Source organism: Equus caballus, chromosome 17, assembly GCF_041296265.1.
Source record: "Equus caballus isolate H_3958 breed thoroughbred chromosome 17, TB-T2T, whole genome shotgun sequence".
Classification (NCBI taxonomy): domain Eukaryota; kingdom Metazoa; phylum Chordata; class Mammalia; order Perissodactyla; family Equidae; genus Equus; species Equus caballus.
Window position 1 is genome coordinate 35,753,099 of NC_091700.1, and position 18,175 is coordinate 35,771,273.

Below are 18,175 nucleotides of genomic sequence, written 5' to 3' on the forward strand. Positions count from 1 at the left end.
AAATACAGTGTTTCCTGGAGAATAATTCTAAAATTATTTCTAAAAAATTAGGTCTTCCAGTGAGCCAAATCATGTTTCCTCTGTCTTTTAGATTCAAAGGATTCTTTTTGTTGAAATAAATTTTTCATATCACTGTTCCATGTAGCACATTTCTAATGATATATTCTTGCATTTGTTGGTGGTTAAAGAATAAAGGAACAACTCTCCAGGCTCGATAATGGTACTGAGGACACTGACTTGTCTGATTCTTGTGGGTAAGTCAGTTTGGAATTTGGAGGGAGGGAGCAGTTGGTGGATCTCTTATCTTTGCAAAGATAGGGCTTGTGTTGAGGCAAGAAAGAAAAAGGAAAATTGTGGAAAGGTATCCAAATGTTTGGGAGGGGGGGTACACAATAATAACTAATTGAATTTGCAGATAAGTACCACGTGTAAAAAAAGTATTTCCACATACTCACAAATAAATGTTCTTCTAGTTTGAAAATGTGAAAATAGACTTAGTAGATAATAATTTTATTATAAAGTTTCTTTCTTAACAAAGGATTGCAGAATGCTGTTTACCCTTCAACTGTATTCCTTTCCTGTTTTTCCTGGATATATACTGACTCTTGGTTTTGTTGATTTTGTCTATGAGGAAATGAGACTGATAGAAAAAGCAAATGTGTTCTGCTGAATAAAGCCCTCTTCATGATTATTGGAATTTTATTAATTTTGACTTGTTTCTGAGTAATCTTACTGAGAGTACTTCCTGCTGCACTGATCTTCAGGCATTTTTACCACAGACTCACAGCAAGGAAACAATAGATTCCTAAAATGGCATGTGTCTGAACTGCGGAAATATTCATGAGATTTTTCTTCTGCTCGTCTCTTGGACAGTTATTTAACCATTCACCAGCTTGTGTCAATGTTGGAGAGTGAGTAGTGCTGAAGAGGATATTAACTGATAACTTTTGCAATTTTTTTGTTGTCTGGACAAAGACAATATGGAAAATAAAAGAGTGACCAGTGAATACAAATAGTTCTTCAAATTACCCATTAATTTCCATTTTCTGTGACTTTTTTCACCATGGGCCATCAATGAAGAGTTCACTCTGTCACTTCATTAAATTTTATGTCTGCATATTAGCTGTATATCTTCTGCAGTGAGGCCGAGGGCTGGGGCAAAATTTGAATAGATTGAGCAAGGCAAGCATTTCCTTTTTCTTACCCCCTCCAAACAAAATAAAGTGGTTTTGTTTTGTTTTCTTAGTTACAAATGCTTATTGTATAGATACAAGTGACATTTGTGATAGTATCTGGGAGAAACACTGGTGTTTCAGACTAGGAGGATGGTTTTTGATTTGGAGTTTGACCTGGAAACAATGCTTGACTTTGACATCTAATATTCACTGGACACTCGGCAAGTCACTAAACCTCTTTAAACTTTAGATCATTCACCTGTAAACTGTAAAAATAATGCTATGTACAGTATCTATCTACTGGGTGTTGTAGAATAAAAAACTAATAATAAAGGTAAATTAGTATGTGTGAAAGTGCTTTTAAAGCTCTAAAGCACCACAAATAAGCTTTATGCTAAAAACCAAAAGTAACACAACAGTTCATTATTAGGAAAATCAGAAAATACAGACAAACAATAAATTCACCCATAAATAGCCATTCTTAATTTTTGATCCATGCCCTTCCAGGTTCTTTAGAGATATACATTTTTTGTTTATGGGTATGGTATCATATGTACCTTCTTTTTAAAAATAACCTTATTGCTCAGTGACGTATCACATATTTCTGTGTTAATAAATATACATATGCATTTACAACACTATATTTTCTTTAATTTCAGATTTTTTATTGTTGCCTGAAGTCCTACCAATAGCTAACTTTATTTATTTTTAAATTTACAACATTATTTTTAACAGCTATACAATACCTCATAGTGTAGATGTGTCATAGTTTATTTAAGTAATCAGATATCAATGGACATTTAAATTGTTTACAACTTTTTACTCATACAAAGAGTGATGAATATCTTTGAGACCAAACCTCTATATATTATTATTTCCTTATGATAAGTTCTCAGAAATGGAAATTGTGTCAAAAGGAATGCTTGTGGGGCTCTTGATATTGATATGCCCTCCCAAATCACAATATAAAAGTGTACGTTTCCTCCATTCCCATGAGTTTCATAGAACTTGTATTTCATTGTTTGCAAATTACCTTAGCCCATTTAAAATTGGGATATTAGGGGCTGGCCCCACGGCCAAGTGGTTAAGTTCATGCACTCCGCTGCAGGCAGCCCAGTGTTTCGTTGGTTCGAATCCTGGGTGCGGACATGACACTGCTCATCGAACCACACTGAGGCAGCGTCCCACATACCACAATTAGAAGGACTCACAATGAAGAATATACAACTATGTACCAGGGAGCTTTGGGGAGAGAAAAAAGAAAAAGATAGAATCTTTAAAAAAATAAACAAATAAATAAATAAATAAAATTGGGATGTTATCGGGGGGTGACGTCAGAAACATGGTGGCATGAGCTCACCCGGGACTCTCCCCTCCAAATTACAACCAAAAAGAGCAACTGCTTTCCAACCAAAAAAAAAATTCCTAATAACAGAAATTGTCAGAGACCCACAGCAGCCAAATGCCGGAGGGTGGAGAGGCTGGAGCCACCCTCGGAGGAGCTGGAACTGGGTAGGAAAGAACTTTGCTCCCTCCCCTAGAGACTGGGATTTGCTGCTGTGGGTGAGGGAAGGAGTGGGGGAGGGGCCGCGCATGTGGGGATCATCCAGGACTCCCACCGCCAGTGCAGTGGAAACCCTCTAACGGGGGAAAGCTTTTGCATGGGGGAACCCCAGCAAGCCAGGACCCTCGGAGACCAGAGAGAAGAGCTGACCCCAATCCAGGTCAGCACGCAAGAGAAAGTGCCCCTCCTCCCCCAACCCACACTGCACGCGGCCATCGCAGCTGAAGGTAGAGGGCTCAGAATGCAAGGCTCTCGACCCCCATCTAGTGGCAACAGGCTGTAACTGCAACCAAATAATAGCATCATGTGCAAAAACTGCTCCTCTACCATCCAGCAATTTATAAAAGCTCCAGTCCAACAGGAAAACAATAAAAATACAGAAGTAGGTCCTGAGGACTTGGAAATACGTAAACTAAGTGAAGATGAGTTCAAAATAGCTATCATCAAAATATTCAATGAGGTAAAGGGAAATATAGAGAAACAAGTCAATGAGTTCTGGAGTTACTTCCCAAAAGAGATTGAAATTATAAAGAAGAATCAATTAGAAATACTAGAGGTGAAAAATACAATGGATCAGATAAAACAGGATATGGATTCTCTGAATGCCCGTGTAGACACCATAGAGGAGAAAATTAGCATAATCTAAGATAGACAGGCTGAATGGCTCCAGACAGAGGAAGAAGGGGAACTAAGAATTTAAAAAACTGAAGAAAATCTCAGAGAAATAGCTGACTCAATGAGAAAATGCAACTTAAGAATCATCGGAATTCCTGAGGGTGTGGAAAAGGAAAATGGAGCAGAAAGTATGCTCAACGAAATAATAGAAGAGAAGTTCCCAAATCTAGGGATTGAGAGATAAATGTGTGTGAAGGAAGCTTTCAGATCTCCTAGATTTGTCAATGTAAAAAGACCTACTGCAAGGCATATAGTAGTAAAAATGGCAAAAATGAATGACAAAGAAAGAATACTCAGGGCAGCAAGGCAGAAGACAATAACCTACAAAGGAACCCCTAGCAGACTTTCAGCGGGTTTCTCTACAGAAACCTTACAAGCTAGGAGAGATTGGAGTGGCATATTCAAAACTTTAGAGGATAAAAATCTTCAGGCAAGAATACTCTATCCAGCAAAAATATCCTTCAGATATGAGGGAGAAATTAAATCTTTTCCAGACAAACAAAAGCTAAGGGACTTCATAGTCACAAGACCTCCACTACAAGAAATCCTCAAGAAGGCTCTCATACCTGAGAAAAGATAAAAAGGGAGAAAGGGGTCGCAAAACACAGAGTAGGGAGACAGATAGAATCTGAATAGGATAGCAAATATTCAACTATATCATTAGGATAAAGGGAAGGAAATCACCAAAGCAAAGACAATCTTATCACTCTAACCACAAACTCACAACACGAGCTGGAATAAGAGATGAAAATAATAATTTAGCAGGAGAGGAGGAAAGGGTCTGAAACAGTCTAGGCTAAGGAAGTAAGAGACCACCAGAAAATGGACTATGTTATACACGAGATTGTGAATACAAAGTTCAGGGTAGCCACTAAACTAAAAAACAGAACAGAGACACAAAACATAAATAAGAAAAAATCTAAGAAACCCAGCATAAGAAATTGCAGTAGTCAATAGGTAGGCTAAAACATACAGGACGAGAAACAAAGGAAGCACAGGAAAACTGGAAAACGAGCAACAGAATGACAGCATTAAGCCCTCATGCATCAATACTCACCTTCAATGTAAATGGATTGAACTCTCTAATCAAAAGACACAGAGTGGCAAAATGGATTAAAGAACAAGATCCAACAATTTGTTGCCTCCAGGAAACACACCTCAGCTCCAAGGACAAACACAGGCTCAGAGTGAAGGGGTGGAAGACAATACTCCAAGCTAATAGCAAACAAAAGAAAGCAGGTGTCGCAATACTTATATCAGACAAAACAGACTTCAAGATAAGGCAGGTAAAGAGAGACACAGAGGGCCAAAATATATAATGATCAAAGGGACACTTCATCAAGAAGAAGTAATGCTTATAAATATCTATGCACCCAACACAGGAACACCAAAGTTCATAAAGCAACTATTAACAAACCTAAAAGACGATATCAAAAATAACACAATAATAGTAGGGGACCTCAACACCCCACTCACATCAATGGACAGATCATCCAGACAGAAAATCAATAAAGAAACAGTGGAGCTAAACAAAAAGCTAAAACAGTTGGACTTAATAGACATATATAGAACACTCCATCCAAAAACAGCAGAATACATATTCTTCTCATGCGTGCATGGAACATTCTCAAGGATAGACCATATGTTGGGAAACAAGGCAAGCCTCTACAAATTTAAAAAAATTGAAATAATAACAAGCATCTACTCCGATCATAATGCTATAAAGCTAGAAATTAATTACGAGAAAAAAGCTGAGAAAAGCACAAGGATGTGGAGACTAAACAATAGGCTATTGAACAAACAATGGATCATTGAAGAAATTAAAGAAGAAATCAGAAAATACCCGGAGACAAGTGACAATGATAACATGCTATACCAACTCAGATGGCATGCAGCAAAAGCTGTGTTAAGAGGAAAATTCATTGCAATTCAGGCACATCTTAACAAACAAGAAAAATCCCAAGTCAGCAGTCTTAAACTACACCTAACTGAACTAGAGAAAGAAGAACAAACAAAGCCCAAAGTCAGCAGAAGGAGAGAAATAATAAAAATCAGAGCAGAAATAAATGCTATTGAAACAAAAAAGGCAGTAGAAAGGATCAATGAAACAAAGAGCTGGTTCTTTGAGAAGATAAATAAAATTGACAAACCCCTAGCCAGACTTACAAAGAAAAAAAGAGAGAAAGCTCAAATAAACAAAATCAGAAATGAAAGAGGAGAGATAACAACAGACTCCACAGAAATACAACGGATTATAAGAGAATACTACAAAAAACTATATGCCAGCAAAATGGATAACCTAGAGGAAATGGATAAATTCTTGGACTCCTACAATCTCCCAAAGCTCACTCAAGATGAAGCAGACAATTTGAACAGACCAATCACAAGGAAAGAGATTGAAACAGCAATCAAAAGCATCCCAAAAAATAAAACCCCAGGACCAGATGGCTTTCCTGTGGAATTCTACCAAACTTTCAGAGAGGATTTAATACCTATCCTTTTCAAGCTATTCCAAAAAATTGAGGACGATGGAACACTTCCTAACACATTCTGTGAGGCCAACATCACGCTGATACCAAAGCCTGACAAGGACAGCACGAGAAAGGAGAACTACAGGCCAATATCACTGATGAACATAGATGCAAAAATTCTCAACAAAATTTTGGCAGCCCAAATACAGCAATACATCAAAAGGATCATACATCAGGATCAAGAGGGATTCATACCAGGGACACAGGGATGGTTCAACATCCGCAAAGCAATCAACGTGATACACCACATCAACAAACTGAGGAATAAAAACCACACGATCATCTCAATAGATACAGAGAAAGCATTTGACAAGATCCAACAGCCATTTATGATAAAAACTCTGAACAAAATGGTGATAGAAGGGAACTACCTCAACATAATAAAGGCCATATGTGACAAACCCACAGTCAACATCATGCTCAATGGGCAAAACCTGAGAACCATCCCCTGAAAACAGGAACGAGACAAGGACGCCCTCTATCACCACTCTTATTTAACATAGTACTGGAGGTTTTGGCCAGAGCAATTAGGCAAGAAAAAGGAATCCAAATAGGGAGGGAAGAAGTGAAACTCTCGCTGCTTGCAGATGACATGATCTTATATATAGAAAACCCCAAAGAATCCATTGGAAAACTTTTAGAAGTAATCAACAACTACAGCAAAGTTGCAGGGTATAAAATCAATTTACATAAATCAGTAGCATTTCTATACTCTAATAACGAACTAACAGAAAAAGAACCCAAGAACACAATACCATTCACAATTGCAACGAAAAGAATAAAATACCTCGGGATGAATTTAACTAAGGAAATGAAAGACATATACAATGAAAATTACAAGGCTTCTCTGAAAGAAATGGATGACAACGTAAAGAGATGGAAAGACATTCCATGCACATGGATTGAAAGAAGAAACGTAGTTAAAATGTCCATTCTACCCAAAGCAATCTACAGATTCAACACCATCCCAATGAGATTCCCAATGACATTCTTTACAGAAATAGAACAAAGAATCCTAAAATTCATATGGGGCAACAAAAGCCCTCGAATTGCTAAAGCAATCCTGAGAAAAAAGAACGCAGCTGGAGGCATCACAAGCCCTGACTTCAAAACATACTACAAAGCTACAGTAATCAAAACAGCATGGTACTGGTACAAAAACAGGTGCACAGATCAATGGAACAGAATTGAAAGCCCAGAAATTAAACCACACATCTATGGACAGCTAATCTTCGACAAAGGAGCTGAGAGCATACAATGGAGAAAAGAAAGTCTTTTCAACAAATGGTGCTGAGAAAACTGGAAAGCCACATGTAAAAGAATGAAAATTGACCATTCTTTTTCACCATTCACCAAAATAAACTCAAAATGGATCGAAGACCTAAAGCTGAGACCTGAAACCATAAGGCTTCTAGAAGAAAACGTAGGCAGTACGCTCTTTGACATCAGTATTAAAAGGATCTTTTCGGACTCCATGTCTTCTCAGACAGGGGAAACCATAGAAAGAATAAACAAATGGGACTTCATCAGACTAAAGAGCTTCTTCAAGGCAAGGGAAAACAGGACTGAAACAAAAACACAACCCACTAGCTGGGAAAAAAAATATTTGCAAGTAAAACATCCGGCAAAGGCTTAATATCCATAATACATAAAGAACTCACACAACCCAACAACAAAAAATTGAACAACGCAATTAAAAAATGGGCAGGAGACATGAACAGACATTTCTCCAAAGAAGATATAGGGATGGCCAATAGGCACATGAAAAGATGTTCATCATCACTGATCATCAGGGAAATGCAAATCAAAACTACACTAAGATATCACCTTACACCCATTAGAATGACAAAAATATCTAAAACTAATAGTAACAAATGTTGGAGTGGTTGTGGAGAAAAAGGAACCCTCATACGCTGCTGGTGGGAATGCAAACTGGTGCAGCCACTATGGAAAACAGTATGGAGATTCCTCAAAAAATTAAAAGTAGAACTACCATATGATACAGCTATCCCACTATTGGGTTTCTATCCAAAGAGCTTGAAATAAGCAATTCCAAAAGTCCCATGCACCCCAATGTTCATTGCAGCATTATTTACAATAGCCAAGACGTGGAAGCAACCTAAGTGCCCATCAACAGATGATTGGATAAAAAAAGATGTGGTATATATATACAATGGAATACTACTCAGCCATGAAAAAGAACAAAATTGTCCCATTTGCAACAACATGGATGGACCTTGAGGGAATTATGTTAAGTGAAATAAGCCAGATAGAGGAGGACAATCTCTGTATGACTCCACTCATATGAGGAATTTAAATACGTCGACAAAGAGAACAGATTAGTGGCTACCGGGGGAAAGGGGGGGGTGGGGGTGGGCAAAAAGGGTGAAGGGTTGCACCTACAACACGAGTGACAGACAATAATGTACAACCGAAATTTCACAAGATTGTAACCTATCATTAGCTCAATAAAAAATTTAAAAAATAAAATAAAATAAAATTGGGATGTTATCTCTGTCATTGGATTGAAAAGTTAAATATATCAATCTTTTTTATGTCATATATAGGGCAAGTAATTTTTCCCAGGTTGTCTAGCTTTTCACTGTGTATAAATTTATAGTCTTTTTTTTTTTTCTAACATCTGTTGCCAATCTTCCTCTTTTTTTTTTTCTTTACATGAGCCACCAACATAGAATGGCCACTGAAAGATGAGTGGCATAGGTCCGCAACTGAGAACCAAATCCAGGCCGCAGAAGCAGAGTGCACTGAACTTAGCCACTAGGCTGCCAGGGCTGGCCCATAGAAGTTTATAATCTTCATGCATTTGAATATATCTCTACTTTCCTTTGTGATTTATGCCTTTAGTGTCATACGTAGAAAGTCTTTCTCTACCCAAGATTTTAATATAGTCACCAAAATTTCTTCTTCTATATTTTGAATTTATTTTCTACATTTGAATAAAACATCTGCCCAGAATTTATTTTGTATTAAGGTATAAAATGTAGGAATCTACTCTTCTCCCAAGTGACTACCTAGTTTCCCCAACATCAAAATTGCATCCCCCTCCATTGCTGTTGCCCTGTTTTAATGATCTCTATTGCACTTATCACTTTATAACTTATTATGTTATTTACTTATTTATTATACTTATGGTCTGTCCTCATAACAAGAGTGCAAGCATCATGAAGGAAGAAAATTTTGTCCATTTTGTTAACTGCTGTATCTCCAGTGACTAAAACAGCACCATAGTACGTAGTAGGCACTCAATGACTTTGGTTGAATGAATGAACCTCTTATTGAAAAAATTTCTATTTTCTTCAGTGATTTTTAAATGTCTCTCTATTTTATTATGAATCTTTGCATACCGGCTCTGTTTCCAGAATTTATTTTATTCCATCATTTTACTAGCCTTTTGATTACAGCACACTTTTCACACCTTAAGGTATAATTTACAGCATAGTAAATGTTCTTTAAAAACTTAAGCTACAATTTATATTTAATGAATTTTATGCATTGTGTGGCAATTCTATGAGTTTTGACTAATACATAGATTCGTGTAACCACTGTCATAATCATGACACAGAAAAATTCTATCATCCTTTTAAAATTTCTCAAGTCCTTTTGTGTTCAACCTTTCCCCCAAATCTAGCCCCTGGCAATGACTGATCTATTTTCTGTCCCTATAGTTTTACCTTTTCCAGAATGTCATGTAGTTGAGTTGAACAGTATGTAGCCAATTGAAATTGGCTTCTTTCATATAGCTTAATGCATTGGAGATTCATCCATATAAATACGTGTATCAGTAGTCTGTTTCTTTTTATTGCTGAGTAGTATGCCATTATATGAATATTCCATATTTTCCTATCCATTCACCCATTGATGGACGTTTAGATTATTTCCAGTTTTGGCCTGTTATGAATAATGTGGCTATGAACATTTGCATATACGTCTTTGTGTGGGCGTAAGGATTGCTGAATCTTATGGTAAAGTGTAGTTTAATTGTATAAAAAATAGTTTCCAAAATGGCTGTACTGTTTCACATGCATGAGGGTTCTGGTTGCTCTGCATCCTTGCCTGTACTTCGTATTGTCCATCTGTTTTGTTTCACTTTGTTTTTTAAGACATTGTAATAGGTGAGTAGAGGTATCTCGCTGAGACTTGAAATTGTATTTTCATAATGACCAATGATGTTGAGCATCTTTTCGTATGCTTACTTGCTATCCATTGATTTCCTTTGGTGAAGTGTCTATCCAAGTTTTTGGTCTGTTTTTAAATTCTTTTTCCTTATTGTTGAGTTTTGAGAGTTCTTTATATGTTCTGGATACAAATTCATCAGATAAATATTTTGCAAATATTTTCTCCCAATCTGTAGCTTGTCCCTGTTTTGGTTTATTTTTTTTACACAGCAGAAATTTTTAATTTTGATAAAATTCAATTTTTTCTTTCATGATTATGATTTTTGGTGTACTGTCTAAGATATGTTTTTCTAACCCAAGGTCACAAATATTTTCTCCTATGTTTTCTTCTAGAAATTTCATAGTTTTAGGTTTTACATTTAGGTACATGGATCCATTTTTGGTTCGTTTTGGTGTACGTTGTGTGATATAGGTTGAAGACTGTTCTTTTGTATATGTATGTCCAATAATTCTACTACAATTTCTTGTGAGACTATTTTTTCTCTGTTGAATTGCCGTTGCATCTTTGTTGAAAATCAGTTGACCACGTACAAGAGTCTATTTCTGGACTCTATTTTGTTCCACTGTTCTATGTGTCGATTCTTTCTTCTATACCACACTGTCTTGATTATTTAACTTTATAGTAAGTCTTTAAATCAGGGAGTGGTATCACTTTGCCTTTCCATGTGAATTTTAGAATCAGGTTATCAATATCTACAAAAAATTGTGCTGTGATTTTTTAATAGAAATTGTATTGAATCTATAGCTTGGTTTGAGGAGAAGTGACATCTTAACAATGTTGAGTCTTCTAATCTATGAACATGGTACATCTCTTACCTTAAAATCTTTTTTTCTTTAATCATGTTTTGTAATTTTCAGTGTACAGATCCTGCACATATTTCGTTAATTTACACCAAAGTGTTTTGTGGGTTTTGGTGTTAATATAAATGGTGTAGTTGCTTAAATTTCCATTTTTCAATAGTTCATTGCTAGTATATAGAAATATAATTGTTTTGTTTATTGACCTTTTATCTGATAACTTTATTAAACTCACTTATTAGTTCTATTAGCTTCTTTGTAGATTCCTTGGGATTTTCTGGGTAGACAAGCATATCTTCTACAAATAGAGTTTTATTTCTCCCTTTCAAATCTATACGCCTTTTATTTCCTTTTCTTGCCTTATTGCATTGACTAGAACCTCCAATACAATTTTGAATAGAAGAATAGTGAACTGACATCCTGGATTGCTAATCATTGGGAGAAAATATTCAGTCTTTCACCATTAGGAATGATATTAGCCATGGGATTTTTGTAAATGTCCATTGTCAGGCTAAGGAAGTTCCCTTCTATTCCTAGTTTGCTGAAAGTTTTTATTATGAATGGACCTTAAATTTTTTGGAAAAAAAATTTACATCTATTGAGATGACTGTATGTTTTATTTTCCTTTGTTTATTGACATGGTGAATTACATTAATTTTAGAGTATTGAACCATCCTTGAATTCCTGGAACAAACACCACTTGGTCATGATGCATTTTCTTTTTTATGTTGCTGGATTCGATTTCCTAACGTTTTGTTAAGGATTTTTGCATCTGTATTCATGAGGGATGTTGGTTGGTAATTTTCTTGTCATGTAACATCTTTACTGATTTGGCTGGTCTAACAAAGATAGAATAATCAGGGTAATGCTGGTCTCTTAATATGAGTTTGGAAATAGTCCTCTTTTCCTCTTTTCTGGAAGAGTTTGTTTAGAATTGGTATTATTTCTTCACTTAAAAATTGGGCTTGGAGTTTTTGTTGTTGGAAAGTTTTAAACTACAAGTTCAATTTCCTTAAAAGGTATGTTATCTTTTAGACTATTCAGCTTATCTATTTTTTCTTGAGCAAATGTTAGTAGTTCATGTCTTTCAGGCAATATCTCCATTTAATCTAAGTTGTCATGTATGGCACCTTTTTAATTTCTGTAATGATAAAATGCGATTAAATATCTTGTATGTCAGTATTCTCCCACTGCAATGGTTTTATTACATTGTGGTCAGAAAATATAGCCTGCATAATTTTTATATTTTAAAGTACATTGAAGTTTTTTATGTCTTATTACAGGATGAGTTTCTTCAAATATTTCATACGAATTCTTTATGTGTTTGCTGCACAAGAAGTTTCTATATTTCAATATATATATATTTAAGAATAGATAGTATTTGGCCAGAGACACTCAGATCTTATCTTTGCCACCAATACTCCCAAGGGAAGTACATACCCTGTGGACCAAGCCAGGCAAAAGACACTCCTAGTTACTTTGGAGCTTCCTCTCCAAACCCCGGTAGAGAATTCTAATGAGCTAACTTAGGTTGGAATCAGATCTGAAGCCGGACTCAGCTCTCTTCAACCAGAGTTTACACTATAAACTGGGAATGTAGCCTTGTGTGTTGTGGATAGTTTGGGGGAAAAGTCCAGAGCCCTAGTGTGAGAGCAGGAAGACCAAAGAATCACCCTGGGGCCCTTAGTGCTTTGAGTATGGCCACATGCCTTCTCCAGCATCTGTACAGAGAAGTAAGCGTCCAATGGGAAAGACAGGACCTGACCCCAATACACATCTCACCTCTTTTCAACATGGCCTTGTTAATGTCCTATAGAATCTACCTTCTATCAATATAAGATGTCTTGGTCATAGTTAATAAGTTTACTTTGAATTCAACTTTGATATTAATATTACAACTTTTAATATTTTGAGATTTAACGTTTGCATCTCATATCTTTGTCCATCTCTTTATTTTCAAACTATCATTTTAATTTAGTTTTTGTCTCTTGTATATAGCGTATTGTGCATTTAGTTTTTAAACTTATCTGAGAGTATTTGCCAGTATTTAATATGACAGTAACGTGCTTGTATTTGTTATCATTTCTGGTATTTTAGGTTTTATTTGCTATCATCTTCCTTTGTTTTCTGTGTTAAACATTCTCTTCATATTTTATCTTTAAATTTTTCTGTATTTTGCTATTAATTCATTGTTTTTATTCTTGTCAATTTTTAATGATATGAAAGTTATAAACTTATTTTTAGAGAACATAATTGTGCCCTTGTTTCTCCATCAGTATCCAGGTTAACACTAGACTTGTACCTGGGAAAGAGAAGAAATGAGACTTGCTTTTACTTCTATCTTCTTACAAACCTTAAATCCTAAGTTGTGTGAGAAAACCTGCAAATTTAAGTCCATGGTATTATCAAGAATCTTAGATTATCTTTGTTTTTAGAATCATTTGTTCCATGTGCTCCATTAACAATGATTATTTAGACAGTTCTGAATTGTTATGATTTAATTTCTTAACCTTGTCTCTATAAGGTATCTTTCTTACTCCTGCACTCTTCCTTTTGACTCATTGCTCAGTTGGCTTGAGCACTTCGAGTAATTGTTTTTAGGAAAGGTATGTGGCTGCTATGCTTTGAGTTGCTTCATGTTGGAGAGTATCTGTCTGTTGCTCCTAAATATGAACAGTACTTTTCCTGGATATAGAGTCAATGAGTCACAGTCCTTTCCCTGCAAACTCTAAACATATTGTTTGAAGTTCCATTTACATAGCACACTGTTTTTAAAAAATATCAATTGCATATTTACTTGGGGTAGTTTTGTGAGGCACTGAAAGTGATAGGAGGCCCTAAAGCCATCCTAAGTCATACCTTTGTGCCCCCATGATTCTGTCAGTCATGGTTCTGTATGTTCACTTTGTCAGGCAAGTTCAGATTTATTATAACATTTCATTGCTATCTGGAGATCCAGTAGTCTGTGTGGTTGAGAAAGGGCTTGTATTAAGAGAATGGTAACCTCAGGGGGAAATTCACCTCTTTTGGCCAATCAGTTCCCATCCATGTCAGCCTCAACTCACTAAGCCTGGGCAGAGGTTGTGGGTGCAGGTAAAGGAGGGAGAGATTAGAGGGAGTGGGGAGCTCTTGCATCCCAGGTTAGCCTAAGAGTATTCATCCGTGGCCAATTTTGGTCGTGCCCTAGTTCTGTTCTTCATCCATCATCTCCATTCTTCAGTCTTGGGCACAGGCTATGAGCACTGCCTTGGGCTTGATCCCACTTGGAGTGGAATTTGTGTCCTGTGTTGGAAGCTTCAGCAGGGCATGAAACTGCACCCCAGTGGCTACCTTGTCTTTAGCCATAGGATAAAATGAGGCGTAACTGTGGAGTTCATCAAAGAGGCTCCTCTTCCTCCTCCTATTAATGGAAGGAGCCCAGTCTGTATGTTATTTCTCCTTTGAAATGCATCTTATTAAAATTCCTTATTAAATTACCTCCAAAGAGCACTTGCAACTCCAAATGTGACTCTCCTTAATGTTTAACTGTCATATTCATGGGATGTCTTGTTTCAAGAGATGAATATTACAGGACAAGATGGGTGCTCCCTACCCATGCCTGAAGTCCCTTCTTTGATTGCTGTGGAAATAGGTCTGGCCAAGGTTTGATGACTTGCCCAGGATCCCACAGCTCATGAATGGGAGAACTGGAACACAGGTCTCTCCTATCACTCCCTCTATCTCCACGCTATGTTGCTTTAGTTGATGACGCCAAGCTTAATATTACCATAAAGGTGGGGTTGGGGCTTTATAGGCAAAGGAAATGTTACTAGACATCTAAAGTTTGGTGTTTTATTCATATTCCACATAGGAAAGTAAAAAAAAAATCATGAAGCAGAAATGTGAAAAGTTTAGTTATTAGTAAAAAGCACCTTGTTATGCAACTTCTGAAGAATTTTCTTCTAAAATTATATTTATAAAGGCCTTTGTTTATTGGTTAAATTCATATTATATGTTAGAAGAAATCTGTGATAAACTTGAAAACTCTTGAATTTTATTTTTACTTCTTTTTGCAGCCAAGAGATTAAGAAAGTTATACGCTTAATTGTATCATCTTTCATAATCAGGTATGTGAGACCCTAAAAAAAGAGGTAATTAAATATGTATCCATTTAATGTGAATTTTGTTTTAATGAGAAAGGATCTAGGAGGAGAAAAAAAGCATTTCCACCGTCAGTATGTTACTAAATAGCCCCCGTGTCCCATATAATGTAATCTAATTTATCTTGGAAGGTTAGTTTAACCTGAACATTAAGAATTGCAAAGAAACGGCATTCCCCTAAGTCTAATGGTAACATATTAGTATGTTTTTTCCTACCTGGAAAAGTAAAAATAATGATGCATGCACTTTAAAATTCTACAATTACAAGTAAAGTGTTTTATTAAATACCTTATTTGTCTCGAATTACTCCTTAATTCTGAAAGCATTCTATTTAGGCTTCTTTTCCACATGATGGCAAGATTTCATACTATCATACAGCTTCACGCAATATACTTGCTTCCTTTTAAATTTATAATATTTTAATTTGTGTTGCAATTGGAAAAAAGTACTTTGAAGACTAATTAATTCATCTTCATAGATTCTACAAATAGCGTAATCAATTTATGGATAATGTGTTTAGAATACATAAGAGAAAGGCTTCGGAGTTACTTTAGAGTTCAATCATGTATATATTTTTGGAATTGAAGTCCTTCTCATGTGCCCAGCATATGCTAGAAACATCCATTAATGTGTAATCATATACTTGCTGAAAATCTCACTGATGAAAAAATCTTACTGGTCAAAGTGGTCTTTTTAGGGCTTATGTTAGTCATGCTTTCACTTGGTTTTTATTACTAAATTCTTAATAATTATCAAGACTAATGAGGTTTTATTTACTATGAGAAATTCGTAGAGACCTCTTATAAACTTCTTGAATTTTAAGAAGAGTTTACAAGCAGAGATAAGTAATTTTAATTCAGTTTGACAGTTCTATGTTGGAGGGTTAGTCTGATGTGTCTATTATAAAGGAGCATGATAACATGAAGTGGTTTTGTGGGAATTTTATTTTCCTAAATGCTTCCATTGGGTGAAAACTGAGTAATTTTGTTGAAATTCTAAGACAACACAGTTCTCCCTGCCACTGACAGTTTAATCCTAAATAATGACATTTTAGTATCAGATCCCTGGGCTAAATGTAGTCTAACTATAGAGGTGAAAACCAATTCATCTTTATTCTGTTTATTTATTTGTTTGTTTGTTTTAGAATATTTGGAATCTTGCTCGTCTTTGTGGACATGTCTCTTATCATCGCAGATCAATTCATCTCTGATAGCAAAGTGTATATTCCTTTGGAATATCGTTCAATTTCTTTAGCTATTGCTTTATTTTTTTTAATGGATGTTCTTCTTCGAGTATGTGTAGAAGGGTAAGTTTGATTAATTTTTTAAAAACATAAAGCTATTTTGTAGTGCTATGAGAAGCATCCCAAAGTAATTACCAGGTCAACACAACCAAATTTGTCCCTCTTTATCAAAATAATTCTCCTCAAAGGCACGGTCCACCAGAGAAACAACTATCCAAATCCCAATTTCTACTAGATTGGGCTTTAATATTTTTGTTGTAACTGTCACTCTAGTCTCCAATAATGTATTCTAGATGGTTCCTTCAACAGGTAAAGCTTAATGGGTTTGCAAAATGGGACAAGGCAGCTGATGTGTCTACATGCACATTATTAAGAGGAACATGTATGTGAAGTATAAATATTAATACTTTCATTAAGAATTGAATCTAAATAAAATCTGATGGCATATTAAATACTAGAAAATAGATCATGAACAATCCCCTACCTCAGTTAAAATAAAAACTTTTGTTAAGGTACACAGGAGATCTGAGGCATGCTCATCCTGTCAGCGAGGCTTAGTAGTGAGGCAGCACTTGATTTTCTCCGCTGCTGGCTTTCTGAGAAGGTGGATGGAGTAAGCCAAGCCTTAGAGCTGGACTGCTGTGGAAGTCAGAGACTAAGTTCCCTGGCCTCACTTCATCCAGAGCCTTTCAGAAGGCAGCTTGATTCCTCTCCTCCTGAACTCTACCCTCATGCCTTTGAGCTAAGGACAGTTGCCCACTCCCGGGTTACTCAGAGCCTGAAAGGGGCTACCCTAGAAGTGGAAGCTACCCTAGAACCTTCCCGCGGATCACCAGTGCCCACAGCTGAAGGAGCCAGCGTTGGGGGGAGGAAGGTGCAGTGGGTGCAAGTTCAGCTTTTGCAGGGGAGGCCATACCAGCCCATTGGGATTCCACTCTAGGTACAAAGCCAGATGATGAGTTCGCAGGCCAAAATAGTGGACCTGTCTGCCTCTCACAAGCTCCTCTTCTGCCCTCCTCACAGCCGCAGTTGCTCTAAGGCTGTGACATGTTCAGCTTCCACTGCCCAATAGTACTCTCCAACATCCCACCTTTCTCTCCCACCTATGTGAAGGCATTGCTTGCCTCTTGTTTGATGGTTTGGTTATATCTCTTAACTGAACTTAAACTGCAATATTTATGCTTTTGTCATATATATGTATAAAATAATGAATATGAATACTTTTCTCTTAGTCTAGTCTAGTAAATGCATTTTAGATAATTCATTAAAATAGAATTGTTAATGGAGATGAGTCAAATAATTCTTGCTTTTAAAATTTCCCTGTCTCTTCTTTGGGGGAGCATAAACTTGTATTTTTTGTTTTACATTATAGGATGCAACGATATTTCTCTGATTTACTTAACTCCTTAGATGCTGTCATTATTCTGCTGACTCTACTGATTGATATAATTTACATTTTTTATGACTTTAGTTATTTTAATGATATCCCCAGGTAAGAGACATGATTCACGTTTCTTAAACTGTCTTTTATTTTTTTTGCGTTTTCTATGGATTTCATTTTGTATAATCTTTTAACTCTGAATGTGATGATTCTATGCCAGATAAGCTGCTTGAAAATGAAATGTTTAGATAAATTTCCACATACTTAGAAACTAAAGGCTGGTGGTATTTAGGGATCCATGAAGGGTTTACGCACTACGTACCTTTGGTTGAATGAAGAAGATGGAGCACTCAAAGAAGAAACTGGGGACTTTGCCTCTTGTACTAACTTTAACTTCGCTATACTTTGAAATTCCCGTTTAAGCTTCAATCACAAATTCCTTACACATGAAATTCCTGGGTTTTTCCTATAA

The 18,175-nt window shown here is 36.1% G+C and overlaps 2 protein-coding genes across 3 annotated transcripts in view; one reads left to right on the forward strand and one right to left on the reverse strand.

Moving 5' to 3' along the window:
- LOC138918352 (phosphatidylinositol 3,4,5-trisphosphate 3-phosphatase TPTE2-like) overlaps positions 1-18,175 on the forward strand; it is a 367,155-nt gene that overhangs the window by 317,127 nt on the left and 31,853 nt on the right. Inside the window, exons 21-24 of the mRNA XM_070239586.1 lie at positions 189-254; positions 14,995-15,045; positions 16,224-16,385; positions 17,695-17,814. Coding sequence (XP_070095687.1) covers positions 189-254; positions 14,995-15,045; positions 16,224-16,385; positions 17,695-17,814 — 399 coding nt within the window. The remainder of the gene's footprint in view (positions 1-188; positions 255-14,994; positions 15,046-16,223; positions 16,386-17,694; positions 17,815-18,175) is intronic.
- The window catches only part of LOC138918359 (mitochondrial ornithine transporter 1-like), a 93,932-nt gene that overhangs the window by 29,900 nt on the left and 45,857 nt on the right, over positions 1-18,175 (reverse strand). The window lies entirely within an intron of this gene.